The sequence below is a fragment of the Bos mutus genome, chromosome 2, assembly GCF_027580195.1.
Source record: "Bos mutus isolate GX-2022 chromosome 2, NWIPB_WYAK_1.1, whole genome shotgun sequence".
Lineage (NCBI taxonomy): Eukaryota > Metazoa > Chordata > Mammalia > Artiodactyla > Bovidae > Bos > Bos mutus.
The window spans coordinates 134960549-134976501 of NC_091618.1; the positions used below are offsets into that span (position 1 = coordinate 134960549).

Below are 15953 nucleotides of genomic sequence, written 5' to 3' on the forward strand. Positions count from 1 at the left end.
GTGTCCATATTTACACTGTGTTTCCTGGTGTTTAAATGTGTGGTTATAATTTTTATGTAGGGTCTCAAAAATGATTATTCCTAAAGATAAAATTTTTGGAAATTTGAAAACATAGCTTTGCTATATCCCTGGTCTTCAGCTTTCACTGCTGGTCTTTCTCCTAGCACACTCAGCTCCCTCCTGCCCCTTCAAGCAGCTTTCCTCTGATCCTCACATCTGATTTAATTGCCCTCTGCTTTTTCCCCTCCTGTCTGGAACTTTGTTCTCGTCAGCTCTGTGCTGTGGGCTTTTTGAATCTCTTCTGTCAGCCTTTCAGAGAATTGCCAGCAGAGCGTGTTGCTGGCTCTGTATAAAATCTTGGGGTACTTGGGCGGAGGGTGAGGGTGCCGTCCGGGGCCTGTCCCTCCCGTCTGCCAGCGTGCACATCCCTGCTCATCCGCGTGCCCCCGTGACTAACGCTCTCCTGTCTGTCCGTGTTTAGCTGTACCTGGTGCGCACCATGGTGGAGTCCTTGAGCTCTGCCGAGCTGCTCAGGCAGCTCAAGTCTGTGGGCGCGGAAAGACTCTTGCATGTGGTTAACGCGTTTCTGAGGCAGTCCTACGTCTATCCGCCCCTTTTAACCTTTGGTGGTAAGACATCATTTGTTTTTCTTGTTGACGTTTATGACATGAGGGTCTGCTCTGAGTTCTTTGTCCCAAGCAGCAACGACTTGGCCGTGTGGATTGGTGCTGCCCTTGCAAGGAGCCAGCGCAGTGTCAGTGGGCAGCCCTTCTCGTGGTTTATCTGTGTTTGTTGTAACTAATGTGCCATGTATATTTTCTCCCCTACAAATGTTTCCTTGGATAATGCAGCTTTACATGGTGAGAACCATGCTAGAGTCCCTCATTGCAGACAAAAGTGGTTCCAAGAAAACCTTGAGAAGTAGCCTTGAGGGGCCCACCATATTGGACATAGAAAAGTTTCATCGAGAGTCATTCTTCTACACCCACTTGATAAATTTCAGTGGTAAGACCTACTGCTGACCAGTGTCTGCTCCAGCATATTCTAACACCACTAACAATGTCTAGAAAGCTCCTGCCTGGCTGGCTGCCCCTGCTGTGGTCCCTTCGTCCTCTCAGGCAGTGACACATGTTGTAACCCTCGTGGCATTTCCTCGCCTGTTGCTTTAAATGCATGGCTGGCCAGGGACTTCCTCCATGTGGCATGGCCCTTAGAAGGGTGAGGCCCATCGGGCTGGGGCTGGCCCAGTGACCTGGATACAAAGTCTTTGTAACCTACACTGGGTCAGCAACTCAGACCGGTGTAACTGTCACCTGGCTTCAGATCCAGGTGGTGATAAATACCAGAAACCACTCCCAGGCTAAGTGTAGAAAGTAGCGGGTGAGCTGAGGTGCATACTGCACATGCCATCCTGGGGTGACCATGTGCATGTGGGTGCCCTTGGTCTTCATGGAGCTGTACATGTTTATTTCTGTGCTGTAGCCGTGATTCAGGGTACAAAGCCTCTATCTTGGCTGCAAGTGCTATAGGTTTATAGTAATCGTTAGGCTTTTCTTTTTCTCTTCATAAAAGGACGGAAACATTTTTTTCCAATCTGTTTTGCATTAGATAGACATGTACTAAGTAAGAATACAGTACTGTGTCTGTATCCCAAGTAAACTGTCAGAAGGTGCACAGTGTTAACCATGTCCTGTTGATGGGTGTTGCTGGGCTTGTGGTGCTGGACGCTGACTCTCCTGTTGGTGAATGAGAATCAGCACATCCAAGTGGCTTTGTCTGTGGCCACACTGTGTGCAAGGCACATACTCATGTCCACTCGCCAAGGCCCAGGGCTGAAAGCCTGGCACGTGCCCCCTTGCCTTGCCCTGTGGAGTCCTTTCTGGTTACAGAAGATTAATGTGGTGTCTTTTGAATCCCTTAAGAGACGCTCCAGCAGTGCTGTGACCTTTCGCAGTTGTGGTTCCGAGAGTTCTTTCTGGAGTTGACAATGGGCAGAAGAATTCAATTCCCTATTGAGATGTCCATGCCCTGGATCCTGACAGACCACATCTTGGAAACCAAAGAAGCGTCAATGATGGAGTAAGTGTTCTGGAGGCCTGTCCCAGCCTCCTGTCCATAATGTTTATAGTCCTTGGTGGTGTTTGGGAGGTGGAGGAGGGGCCGATTGTTCTCATTGCTTCATTTGAAATCATGATTCTTGGGGTGAGACTTCAGAGATCAATACAAGGAACAGGTGTCTTGGCTTTGGATTGAAATCTGGTGCCCAAGCAGTAAAACTGATGAATAAGTTCTCTGTGTCCAGGTGCCTGCAAGGTCCTGGGAACTTGGCAAGGGGAGAGGTAGCCTGACCTCTAGTGTGGCATGGCCTCAGACCCAGATGGATTTGGGAGAGGAAGTGTTTAGTGTGAGGCTCAGGGTCAGGGCTGGGGGTTAAAGACTATGAAGGGGTCAGAAAATACGAAATCCATGGAGGGAAAGTAACTGCAAACAGGGTCTCGTGTGGTGAGCAGATGGGGTCCCCACCTGGCCGTCCTCCCTGTCCTCCTGGCCTGTGCACACCAGGAGAGCAGCCTTCCCTCCCTCTGCAGCAGCAGTGGCATCCACAGCATGAGGTCTTGATGAACCTGTGTGCTCTCTGAGGGCTGCGTTGGGCCTGCTGCTCATGTGCCTCAAGCCCTCAATGAGACCTTACCTCTGCAGACTGCTGCTGCTGCTACTGCTGCTAAGTTGCTTCAGTCGTGTCCGACCCTGTGCGACCCCATAGACAGCAGCCCACCAGGCTCCCCCGTCCCTGGGATTCTCAAGGCAGGAATACTGGAGTGGGTTACCATTTCCTTCTCCAATGCATGAAAGTGAAAAGTGAAAGTGAAGTCGCTCAGTCGTGTCTGACTCTTTGCGAACCCATGGACTGCAGCCTGCCAGGCTCCTCCGTCCATGGGATTTTCCAGGCAAGAGTACTGGAGTGGGTTGCCATTGCCTTCTCCAGACTGCTAGCTACCACCTTTTATCCAGGGTCAGAGGGGCTTTGGCCACACCAGATTTGCTCTTGGTACGTTATGGGGCCCGGGACCTTTGTATGTTTTTCTTTTTAGGTCAGACAGTTTATTCTTAAAAATAAGAAAGTGACTCATTCTTGTGGTTATTAAAAAATTGCAAATTGGCATGAAAATCTTTAAAACATGGTAAGTGAGAAGATGAAGTTGCAGGAGGCTGTCATGGACCTCCCAGGTGCCCTGGGAGTTGACTGAACCATGCGTATCCTGCCAAAAGCCCAGCCTGCCTGCTGGGGCTGTTTTGTCAGGGTACTCACAGGAACCAAATTTGGCATTTGAAGTAAGAAATTATTTTTCCTCATGAGAAAGGAGAACAGTGAGTGTTACATTGCTGGTGGAGGGGAGGGTGTGAAAGCCAAGAAAGCCCGTGTGGGCAGCCGGGCTGACCTGTCTCCCCTTCTGCAGGTACGTCCTCTATTCACTGGACCTATACAATGATAGTGCCCACTACGCCCTCACCAGGTTCAACAAGCAGTTTCTCTATGATGAAATTGAGGCGGAGGTAAGGGCCCAGGCACTTTTAGCAGACTTTCTTTAATTTCCCTTTTCCTCTGAATATTAGAGGAAGCAAACTTTTCTTTTTAATACAAAGACGTTTAAACAATGGAATGAATTTTGAAATAAACATTTTAGGATGCACCCTTCTATCAGTACTTTTTTCTGTGCATCCACACAGGATGGTTGGTGTCTTCAAACCAGCTTCAAAGCACCCATCAGCTGTTGGGTGACATTTTTTTCACGTGATCCCATGTCTCACATGACCCCATGTTATAAGCACCGCATATCTTGCCTGTTCTCTTGCATGAACACAGTCTAGAACAGGGACATTATATGAAATAGATGGACTGAACCAATCTCTATTTTATTTCTCTAGTTTTAGCTTTTTATTTTTTACTCATTATAAATAATGCTTTAATGAACTTCCTTGCACATAACTTTTTAGTTGTTTTGGGTTATTCTTGAGGAAAATTCCTCCAAGTGGAATTAGTAAGATAAATCTGATTTTCTGGCTCAAGATATAAGAGAATTTAACCTTAACATTACATTATACATATGGGTCTCATTCCCCATTGTTGTTGTTCAGTTGTTTAGTTGTGTCTGACTCTTTGTGACCCCATGAACTGCAGCATGCCAGGCTTCCCTGTCCTTCGCTATCTCCTGCCGTTTGCTCAAACCCATGTCCATTGAGTCAGTGATGCCATCCAACCATCTCATCCTGTGTCGCCCCCTTCTCCTGCCCTCAATCTTTCCCAGCATCAGGGTTTTTTCCAATGAGTTGGCTCTACGCATCAGGTAGCCAACGTATTAGAACTTCAGCTTCAGCATCAGTCCTCCCAGTGAATATTCAGGGTTGATTTCCTTTAGGATTGATTGGTCTAATCTCTTTGCAGTCCAGTGAACTCTCAAGAGTCTTTTCTGGCACCGTAGTTGAAAAGCGTCAATCCTTTGGCACTCAGCCTTCTTTATGGCCCAGCTGGCACATCCATACATGACTATAGAAAAGCCATCCCTTTGACTCTACGGACCTTTGTCGGCAAAGTGATGACTCTGCCTTTTAATATGCTATGATTGTCATAGCTTTTCTTCCACGGAGCAAACATCTTTTAATTTCATGGCTACAGTCACTGTCCACAGTGATTTTGAAGCCCAAGAAAATAAAGTCTGTCCCTGTTTCCATTTTTTCCTCATGTATTTGCTGTGAAGTGATTGGACTTGGTGCCACGATCTTAGTTTTTTGAATGCTGGGTTTTAAGCCAGCTTTTTCACTCTCCATTTTCACCTTCATCAAGAGGCTCTTTAGTTCCTCCTTGCTTTCTGCCATCAGGGTGGTGTCATCTGCATATCTGAGGTTATTGATTTTCCTGGCCATCTTGATTCCAGCTTATGCTTCATCCAGCAGGCATTTTGCGTGATGTATTCTGCATATAAGTTAAATAACCAGGGTGACAATATACAGCCTTGACATACTCCTTTCCCAGTTTTGAACCAGTCCATTGTTCTAACTATTCCTTCTTGACCTGCATACAGATTTCTCAGGAGGCAGGTAAGTTGGTCTGGTATTCCCATCTCTTTAAGAACTTTCCACAGTTGGTGGTGATCCACACAGTCAAAGGCTTTACCATAGTCAATGAAGCAGAAATAAATGTTTTTCTGGAATTCTCTTGCTTTTTCTATGATCCAGAGGATGCTGGCAATTTAATCTCTGATTCCTCTGCCTTTTCTAAATCCAGCTTGAATATCTGGAAGTTCTTGGTTCACATACTGTTGAAGCCAAACTTGGAGAATTTTGAGCATTACTTTACTAGTGTGTGGGATGAGTGCAGTTGTGCAGTAGTTTGAACATTCTCTGGCATCACTGTTCTTTGGAACTGGAATGAAAACTAACATTTTCCAGTCCTGTGGGCACTGCTGAGTTTTCCAAATTTGCTGCATATTGAGTACAGCACTTTCACAACGTCATCTTTTAGGATTTGAAATAGCTCAACTGGAATTCCATCACCTCTACTAGTTTGTAGTAATGCTTCCTAAGGCCCACTTGACGTCACACTTCAGGATGTCTGGCTCTAGATGTGTGATCACACCTGTTTGTAAGGCCTCCTCAGACAACCATTTTGCCTTAATGCCTTTCTATTTCTTGGGAATAGTTTTGGTCACCACCTCCTGTACAGTGTTACGAACCTCCGTCCATAGCTCTTCAGGCACTCTCTCTGTCAGCTCTAATCTCTTTAATCTATTTGTCACTGCTACTGTATAATCATAAGGGATTTGTTTTAGGTCATGCCAGAATGGCCTCATTCCCTGTATCCTCACGAAAACCACAGGAAACACTTCCTCAGGGAGATGCTCTGGATTCCTTGGTGAGGCAGGGTAGGCTGGGGAGAGAGACCCATGGGTCCTGGGGCAGCTCCACTCTGAGCACAGTGTGTCTTCATCACGGTTTGGGGATATGAGTTAATCCCATTTGCAAGTGAGAATACAGTCTTGAGGGTGAAGTCCCAGGACTGTCCACCCTGCATCTCCTGACTAATCTTGGCAGCCCAGGAGAGGCCATGAGCAGATGCCCTTGGGACATACAGCCTGGAGGCAGGGGTATACCCCCTCAGTTCAGTTCAGTTCAATTTAGTTGCTCAGTCGTGTCCTACTCTTTGTGACCCCATGGACTGCAGCACGCCAGGCCTCCCTGTCCATCACCAACTCCCGGAGTCCACCCAAACCCATGTCCATTGAGTCAGTGATGCATCCAACCATCTCATCCTCTGTCGTCCCCTTCTCCTCCTGCCCTCAATCTTTCCCAGCATTAGGGTCTTTTCAAATGAGTCAGCTCTTCACATCAGGTGGCCAAAATATTGGAGTTTCAGCTTCAACATCAATCCTTCCAATGAACACCCAGGACTGATCTCCTTTAGGATGGACTTGTTGGATCTCCTTGCAGTCCAAGGGACTCTCAAGAGTCTTCTCCAACACCACAGTTCAAAAGCATCAATTCTTCGGCACTCAGCTTTCTTTATAGTCCAGCTCTCACATCCATACATAACTACTGGAAAAACCATAGCCTTGACTATACCCCCTGGAGGAGCCCAAATGCAGTGCACATTAGCCCCCTGGGAGTACATGATAAAGAGAGACTTTTTAATATTTCTTTACATTTAGGAGAATTGAAGTATTTTTCTCCATCATTAAGAAAGGTTCTGACATACTTTTCAGTGGTAGTGTGGTGGTTACTCCTGGTCACACTGAAATGGATTTAATCTTCTATCATTGGATGGTAAAGTTGTATCCTTTCTCATGAGAACCTCTTTTAGTTGCCTTAACAAAGAGTTGAGATTTTGTGGAAGGGTTGAGGTTCTGTGGTTTTAGGTTTTTTTTTATCCCTAGGACTTAACTTATTTTATAACTGGAAGTTTGTACCTTTTGACAACCTTCACCCATTTATCCTATGCTTCACCTCTTCAACTACCAATCTGTTCATTGAATTTATGAGTTTGTTTTTATTCTTTTAAGATTCCACATATAAGTGAGATCATGCAGTATTTGTCTTTGTCTGACTTACTTCACTTAGCCTAGCACCCTCAAAGTCCATCTATGTTGTTGAAAATTGGCAGGGTTTTCTTATCTTCTATGGCAGAGCAGTATTCCACTGTGTGTGTGCGTGTGTACACACCACAACTTCCTTACCCATTCATCCGTCAGTGAACACTTAGGTTGTTTCTGTGTCTTGGCTATTGTGACTAGTGCTGCAGTGAACTTCAGGGTATAGATCTTGAATTAGTGTTTCCATTTCCTTTAGATTAATACTTAGAAGTTGAATTGCTCAATCAAAAAAATTTTTAAGTTTTTTTTAAAAATTTCATCTTAATTCAGAAAAGCAAAATTTGGGGCGAGAGTGCAACTTGTGGGATCTTAATTCCCCTGCCGGGGATGGAACCTGTGCCTTCAGCAGTGAAAGCGTAGAGTCCTAACCACTGGACTGCCAGGGGAGTCCCTAGGGAAGCAGAATTCAATGCATGCTTTTTTTTTCTTCAGGTGAATCTCTGTTTTGACCAATTTGTTTATAAGCTGGCAGACCAGATATTTGCATATTATAAGGTTATGGCAGGAAGGTAAGTATGTGGTTTGCAATTTGGGTACAAAATCTTGGGCAATTTGATCTGACATTTCCATTAAAATTCATAGTGCATGAGAAATTGTCCTCTCTTCCCTCCATGCTAGTTTGCTTCTTGATAAACGGTTACGATCAGAATGCAAGAATCAGGGCGCAACCATCCATCTCCCGCCATCCAACCGCTATGAGACACTGCTGAAGCAGAGGCACGTGCAGGTGAGCCAGGTCACTCCTGGGTGCAGTGAGACACGGAGCCGGCCATGGAAACGTGGGGTTTTTCTTAGAGCTTCTCAGATTTTAATGGACGTCAGTATGTGTTGGCTGTGGGAATATCCCTGTCAATAGCTGGGATTTTAAAGATAAACAGTTTCTCCTGGGGAACCTGACACACTGGGGATGCTGCCCAGCGCAGTTCCCGGGGGCTTGGCCCAAGCGCGGGTCCTCTCCAGGAGCCCAAAAACCAGAACTTGAGTGAAAGAAGATTCGGCACTTGTTACAGTGGTGTGCTCAGTAGCTTCAGTCATGTCCGACTCTTTGCTACCCCATGGACGGTAGCTCGCCAGGCTCTTCTGTCCATAGGGTTTTTCAGGCAGAAATACTGGAGTGGGTTGCCATGCCTCCTCCAGGGGATCTTCCTGACCCTGGGATCAAACCTGCATCTCCTGCATTGCAGGCAGATTCTTTACCGCTGTGGCTCAGATTCTGTGGTAAAGAATCTGCTTGTAATTCAGGAGGCCTGGGTTCAGTCCCTGGATTGGGAAGATACTCTGGAGAAGGGAATGGCCTAACCACTCCAGTATTCTTGCCTGGAAAATTCCATGGACAGTGGAACCTAGTACATGAAGTCTCAAAGAGTCGGACACAACTGATTAAGACTTTCAGAGTGGTGGGGAGGAGCTTTTTCTTGGCCAGCATGAAGAGTAAGAATACAGTGCTTGTTTTGTTTCTTTAAAAATAATATATGTATATATAATCAAAAGGAAAATACAGAAAGTTGTAGGGAAAGTTTCATGTCATTCTATCTACAGATAGTGTTAGTCACTCAGTCATGTCTGACTCTTAGCGGCCCCATGAACTGTATAGCCCTGCAGACTCCTCTGTCCATGGAATTCTCCAGGCAAGAATACTGGCGTGAGTTGCCATTCCCTTCTCCAATCCACAGATAACCACCATTCATATTTTGGGGCATTTTCACCAGGGTTTTGTCTGTATCTTTATGGTATTGAAACGATACTGAGGTATACCCTTGTTGTTACTACTCTGCAGTAGAGATGGAGGGGTTTTCTCCTGTCCATCCCTGTGACACAGTGGAGGAAAGGCACACACAAGCCACTCTGCTGGGAGGTGGCCCTGAGCCCATCACAAGGGGTGCACTAAGTGACAGGCCCAGGCTTTCCAGGAGGCTTGGCATCTCTGCTGTGATACAAGTGCAAATTCGCTGCAATGAATGCTATAAAAAGTACTTTACAGCTTTGACTTGCAGAATTTCAGCTCTAGGAAAATAGGATATTTGATTGTACCGCCTTCTAAATTTTGTATGTTATTTGCCTTATCCTTTGGAATAGCTTTCTGGGAGTAGATACATATTCTCTTGCTTGTTTGTTTTTTGTTGCTCACACTTTCTACCCTCTGTGCCCAGCTTCTGGGCAGGTCCATCGACCTCAATCGTCTGATTACCCAGCGCGTCTCCGCTGCCATGTACAAGTCCCTGGAACTGGCAATTGGGCGATTTGAGAGTGAAGACCTGACGTCGATAGTTGTAAGTGCACCCTCCTTTCAGGTGCAGCACACGCGGGGGAGGACTGGTTGCAAGGATTGGAGCTGCTACTGCTTTCGTCATTATTGATGAATTGACCTGATTGTAGCTGAAGTTTTTGCACAGAACTCCAAAAGTGTGCACTCACTGAGCTGGGCCTGCCTAGGCATTTGCTCTCAGTGTTCGCAATTCCAAATCAACTTCAGAGAACACATAGTTACATCTCACTATTGCATAAGATATGGTAAAAGAGTAAAAGGTGAAAAGTTTAAATTAAAAAGAAATGAAGACAGACAGAAAGGATTTGAGAGAAAATCATGTAGAAGATGAGATAATGAAGATTCAACATAACGTGTCATAGAGCCCCCTGAAGACAAAAACCAAACAATGAGATGGAACAAACATTAAAAATGCTATTTCAAGAAAACTTTGATGAAATAAAAAACACAGTATAAATGCTTATTAGAAGCAAATACCACATACCAGGGAAAACTTGACCAAGGACCATTGTAGTGAACATTGTAGTATTGGACTTTTGAAGAAAAGGAAAAGTCCTGTGGCTATCTGAGCAGAGTGATTAGGGAAAGAAAAATCCAGTTGTCCTCAGACCTGAGCTGGCAGAAAAGCAGGTGCAACATAAGGATCTTTTTGCCAAATCTGTCTTCCAGGAATAATGGCTGCAGGCACATGCTAATGAACTTGTGATAACTCCAGGAAAACTCTTTGTCCTTAGAAATCAGTAGTGGGTGGGGGTTGTCCCCTGGGCTCACCTCTGAGCAGAGCATCTCCACAGGAGTGAGCATGCTTCCCCATCCTTCCTCAGGATCCAGGCTGTCTTGGGACGCGAAGCCTAAAGTGGCCTTCCCTTCAGCCTGGCTTGGACTTGGCCATAGTGTTTTCATGCCCTTGGTCTTTCATGCCTTAGTGGAGTCTTTGACCAGTATAAACAGAATGCAAGTCACAGAGACCATTTCAAATTTACTTGTAGTCACATTAGAAAAGGAGAAAGAAATAGGGGGAATTAATTTTAATAATCTATTTTTATTTTATTTAACCCAATATATCCAAAAGTCGACATTTTAACATATAATCGTTAAAGAATTTTATTGGTGTGGATGTTTTATATTCTTTGTTTTCACATTTGGTTTCTGAAATCTGTACGTATCTCACACACACGGCACAGCTCGGTTCAGGCCAGCCGTGTTCATTGCCGTATGTGGTCAGTGGCTGCCGCAGTGGATGGAACGGACCCGGGCAGGTCTATGAGGGGGCCGTGTGAGAGCCTGGAAGGCCGCCTCTGCGCGTGCTGCCAGTGTTGCCACACAGCTTTGGATTTCCTAAGGTGTTTCAGGGAGGCTGGCTGAAACTGACACCCGAGCACACACAGTCTGTCATCAGTGCGGTGGACACGTCTCCGTGTTCTCTGCCCCGTGAAGGGTTTGGAGGATATCGTCGGCCAGTAGGGGGTCACTACCGTGGAGAATGGACAGTGGCTGTGGGGGGACGACCGTGGAAAGGAGGGGCATTTTAAGAACACTGGAGAGGGCGTGATGAATTTAGGTGTGAGAAGTAAGCTCGCATCACCTGTCAGACCCCTGCCGAGGTCCAGCCTCGGCTGATCCAGGGTATTGGAAGGGGAGACGGCTTTGGCGAGTTCACTGGATACAATAGCTTATAGCTTTATTTAAATATTAATTAGAGATATAAAGAGTAACAGAATGAGGATAGCTCAGTAGGAAAATTCAGCAGAGAAAAGAGGCTGAGTAGCTTGGTTTACGCGGAAAATCAATGTAACCTGTGACATCAGGTTAGCTCTGACCACGGAGGCCGCAGGCGCCCTCTCGAATAGCGGAAGGTGCCCCACCTTAGACACTTTCTTGAGTGGGTCTTAGAAGCCCAGGCAAATAAATGGTCACAGAGGACCTCCACACTCCAGATGGAAACTTCAGCCGGAATGTGAAAAGAAAGAATGACATGGGGAGACCAAGCTTTGGTGAGCAAGGCCCGCAGCTTTATTTTCAACAGGGGCTTTTATACCCTAAGTTGCACATAGAGGATAATACGGGATGTGAAATCATACAAAGTCAGCAGTCTTTGATCCTTATTGAACCAGGGTTTCTTTTCTGCAAACTTATCTTATACATGGTTTAGGTGATTTACATCATCTTCTAGCCAGAAGGCCTATTAACATTTTATGACTCTTGACAAAGGTTTGTCAACCGTAAGACTTATTTTCTCTAAGAGTAATTATTTTAAGGTTTGGCGCCATCCTCCGAAGGTGTTAGATAAAGTTGCATTCCTATAGGGCAGAGGTGCAGTGGGTTTACAACAAAGGAAAGAATTTATTACCTTAAGGGTCTAAAGTTGCTAACACCAAGGCCACTACTTATTTTGTCTGCATACCAAGTATATTAATTAATACACATTCAAGGATACAATACAGGGGATGTGGAAACTTGGCAGCAAGCATTGGCTCATCAGTGAAATCCTTTACTAGTTTTATTCTGACAGTTTCTAACTCTCTGAGAGGCTCTAAGCTATTTGAATATCTTAAGCTTCCCGTGCCTCTCGAGGCTGGGAGACTGTAAACAATCATATGCATAGCTGTAGGAATCCGAGTAAACTTGTCAGGCGAGTTAGAGAGCTATCTAAGGGGTTTGGATTTAAACACTCCTAATGCCCAGGAACTTATTAACTGGAGCTGTAAGTTAACTCTTTATCAGAGAGAGCGAGATGGTGGTGGGGGACAGCCCCCACTAAAGTCAGAGGTGAGAGCACAAAGCAGTAAAGTAGGCAGACTCTGGTTTTTTGGGGGTAGATGCTCGAGAATTTCCAGGGGGACTCCTGAGGCTTGATCCCGCCTTTGCATATATTGAGCCTCCTTCCTCATGACCTTTGCCACGGGTGGAGGTCCTCACGCCGGGTCCCCACAGACCCCCACCACGTGGGTCCTTGGCCTCGTACGCTGACCCCACCTCGGTGCAGCGCCTTCCTGTCTGTGTCCTGTCCCGCTCCATCCGCCTCCAGCCCCCACCACGGCCCTGCCCGTGTGGAGGGTGGAGGCCACCATACCATACCTGACTCTTCTCATGTGCCTGACTTTATGGTCCCGTAGGAGCTGGATGGCCTCTTAGAAATCAACCGCATGACACACAAGCTGCTGAGCAAGTACCTCACTCTGGACAGCTTTGATGCCATGTTCCGGGAGGCCAACCACAATGTGTCTGCACCCTACGGGAGAATCACCCTCCATGTCTTCTGGGAGCTCAACTATGACTTCCTGCCCAACTACTGCTACAATGGCTCCACCAACCGGTAAGCATGTCACCTCACAGACAGCTCTGGGTGCCCCTGTCATTGGGCATCAAGAAAGGATGGTCTCTGGGCCCATCTTTCCCCGTGTCCAGGATATGCAGGCCCTCGTGATCTCCTCTAAACAGTGCAGCCCAGGGCCAGCCCTTGGTTCTGTGGTCATGGCTTCCATGTGCAGAACACATGCAGGTCAGGGTTCCTATCGAGGGCACTCCCATGGGGCCCAGGGTCAAATCTGTGGAGCAGTTGCTGGATCTACACCACCTCCATGCTTTTACGTCTGTTGATGTTGGGATGTGCTGGCTGACTCGACACTTTGCATGCTTCCATTCTGGGGTGCTGGAGCACGTGAGGGTCCAGTTAGCCTCCCTCCACCCATCCACCATTTCACTACTGTGTTGAATGCATAGAGTGGCCTGCTGGGTAGCGGCGTGGCTGCTGGCTGCAGTGTCACGTGATCCAGCCTCAGGGTACATCCGCATCCTGGGATGGTCCTGTGTCACTTCCAGCTCTGTGGAGAGCTTCATTTCTGCTGTGTCAGCACATGCCAGGGACTCATGGGAACGTGTGTGTTTGTGAAAGAGAAAACGTGGTGGGTGTGAGAAATAGGAGTGCGGGCGAATGAGGGTGTGTGTGAGAGACTATGTGTGTTTGAGCGTGATGACCACTTTTTTAAAGCAAATGTCTTTTGCTTTTACTTTGCTTCCCTACTGCATCTGAACATCCCATCCCATTAAGTGTAAGCTTAATCACTACTGACTTTTCGTCCTAGATTTTTGTGTCTTAATCCGGGGTGCTGAGGTTCAACCCCAAGGGCAGAAGGGAGGCCCTCCTTTGGCGTGACCATACCTGCTGTTGCCATTGTCTGTTTGGGACACCAGGCTTGGTTTCCTTGTGGGAATACAGGCCTGTTGCTGGTACATGGAGGTGTGCCCTTAGGGCCATCTTCTCAACCCCATGTAGCAGCAGGGGGCATGTGGCCATGGCCACGAGAGCCACTGGTGAAGGAGCCCTGGTTGGCCGCTTCGGGTCAGGGGCCCTGTGCCCAACTGGGTGCAATCCACTGAAACCAAACTTAAGTTTTTTTTAGAGTTTGAATTAACTAGAAAAATATTTTTATTACACAAGTAATGCATCATAGTTGTGGAAAAGCTGGAAGTCATGTGTGTGTATGTGTGTATGGGATATAATGGGGAAAATAATTAAATCCCTAGAGATTTCCCTTGTAAAATGTCTGTCTTTTAGAGTTTTTGCCATACAGGCAAATATACATGTGTAGTTTTTATTTTGCAAAAATGGAGGCATACTGTCAAATTCACATTCTTTTTTTCACATCATATGTCACAGTGAGGGGTATTCTATGCTCATGAGGGTGCATACATGCTTATTGTGCATTTGAAAATCTAATTCATGGCCATTTACAAGATTTTCTTTGCTTTGGTTGGTCCGTTTGGAACTTTGGGAGTTAGTTTCTGTTGTGTCTGTTAACAGGCTTCCCTTGGGGCTCAGCTGGTAAAGAATCTGCCTGCCCCTGGAGAAGGGACTGACTCCCCACTCCAGCATTCTTGGGCTTCCCTTGGGGCTCAGCTGGTAAAGAATCTGCCTGCCCCTGGAGAAGGGACGGGCTCCCCACTCCAGTGTTCTTGGGCTTCCCTCGGGGCTCAGCTGGTAAAGAATCTGCCTGCAATGTGGGAGACCTGGGTTTGATCCCTAGGTTGGGAAGATCCCCTGGAGAAGGGAACGGCTCCCTACTCCAGTATTCTGGCCTAGAAAATTCCATGGACTATATAGTCCATAGAGTCACAAAGAGTTCACTTTCATTATATCCCTAAAATTATTTTGCCTAGTGCTTAGAACTGGCATCTCCCAAAGTGAAATGCATCAGAACCCTGTTACAGACAAACTGAGAAAACATGTTACAGTGGTGGCGGGGGCGAGAGGGTTAGAATCAGGCAACATAAGGAGTTGTAATTTTTTTCTTTATTTTAGATTGCATTTTTGATCATCTAGCATTTTGTAGCCCTTTAAAGAATTCCCAAAGATCTTGCAAAAGGAACAATTGAAAATGTTCCCTGGACCCCCTTTGTGCCCCCTGCACTGCATGTGTACAGCACTGGCCTGTTCTGGACAGCCCAGCGGGTTGAGGGCTCAGAAACAGTCTTGTTATCAGAGACAAGGTTGCCAGGACTCAGGTCAGGAAGTGGTGCCAGTGGCCTTAGCAGGAGTGGGGCCAGCTCCAGGCTGTAGAGCTGTGGGTGTGGAGGACGCTGCAGCACAGGGCGTATGAACTGACTTGAGGCCCCTCTGCCCTCAGTCCCCTTAGCCTGTTCCATGTGAGAGCTCATGCGGAGAGCCTCAAGTGGAGGCTGCCTTCACTTGGTGGTATGTGTTCCTGCCTCCCAGGAGGTGCTGATACGCGGCTCTGCCCCAGGCTCTTGAAGCCTGTGCTGCCTTCAACAGGCTTGGTGATCGCAAGGAAATACAGTTTCACATGCATAGGAGCTGCAGTCTGGCAGGGGCCAGCATAAAGTGACCTCAGCCTTCTTGGGCCCAGAAACCCGTGTGCAGTTCAGAGATACCATCTTCACCAGAGCAGCTCTGGTGGCCTTCACCTTTCTTAGCATAGGCAAAGCCAATTACTTCTGTATTTTTAACAGTCTTCTAGTAGATCCCCTAGAGCTTCATTATCTGGAAAAGACAGTGAAAAATAGGATTTTATATCTCCACCTTGCATGTGGAAACCTGAGAAGACAGACAAAACTATGCCATCCAGGATCTTAATTCTATACTGAGGGTTTTCTGAGAGCTGCTTGCAGGAAATCCACACTCCAATTTGTTTCTTGTCATACCTACTTATTTTGCTGCTTATTTCTGCTTAATAATTTATGCCTGGTGACTCTGGGAGGTCACATGGGATGACATGTGACTTAAATTTAACCTGTACAGCTACTGATTTTGACAGTATGATAGCCCTCAAAGTAAGCCAGCTGTTGGGAAGTGTGCCTGTTTGGCAGCAAGACTGCTGAGGAGGGAGCGTCCAGAGTGCAGTGAACCACAGGGTGTCCCATCACTGGCTGTTGTAACATCCATCCCCTCGTTAGGGTGCTGCTTATGCTAACTTACTTCAGTTTTGTCTGACGCTGTGACCCCACGGACTGTAGCCTGCCAAATTACCCAAATAATTATCCCTGTGGTGTTTGAACAGTGGTGATTTTCCAACCTTGTCATT

The 15953-nt window shown here is 46.6% G+C and overlaps 1 protein-coding gene across 4 annotated transcripts in view; it reads left to right on the forward strand.

The window, feature by feature from the left end:
• The window catches only part of CYFIP1 (cytoplasmic FMR1 interacting protein 1), a 108413-nt gene that overhangs the window by 66953 nt on the left and 25507 nt on the right, over nucleotides 1-15953 (forward strand). For all 4 annotated transcript variants that reach the window (XM_014481660.2, XM_070360111.1, XM_070360103.1 and 1 more), the window contains exons 16-22: nucleotides 852-1005; nucleotides 1923-2079; nucleotides 3459-3555; nucleotides 7578-7654; nucleotides 7764-7872; nucleotides 9296-9415; nucleotides 12528-12727. In XM_014481660.2, the coding sequence (XP_014337146.1) occupies nucleotides 852-1005; nucleotides 1923-2079; nucleotides 3459-3555; nucleotides 7578-7654; nucleotides 7764-7872; nucleotides 9296-9415; nucleotides 12528-12727 (914 nt within the window). The remainder of the gene's footprint in view (nucleotides 1-851; nucleotides 1006-1922; nucleotides 2080-3458; nucleotides 3556-7577; nucleotides 7655-7763; nucleotides 7873-9295; nucleotides 9416-12527; nucleotides 12728-15953) is intronic.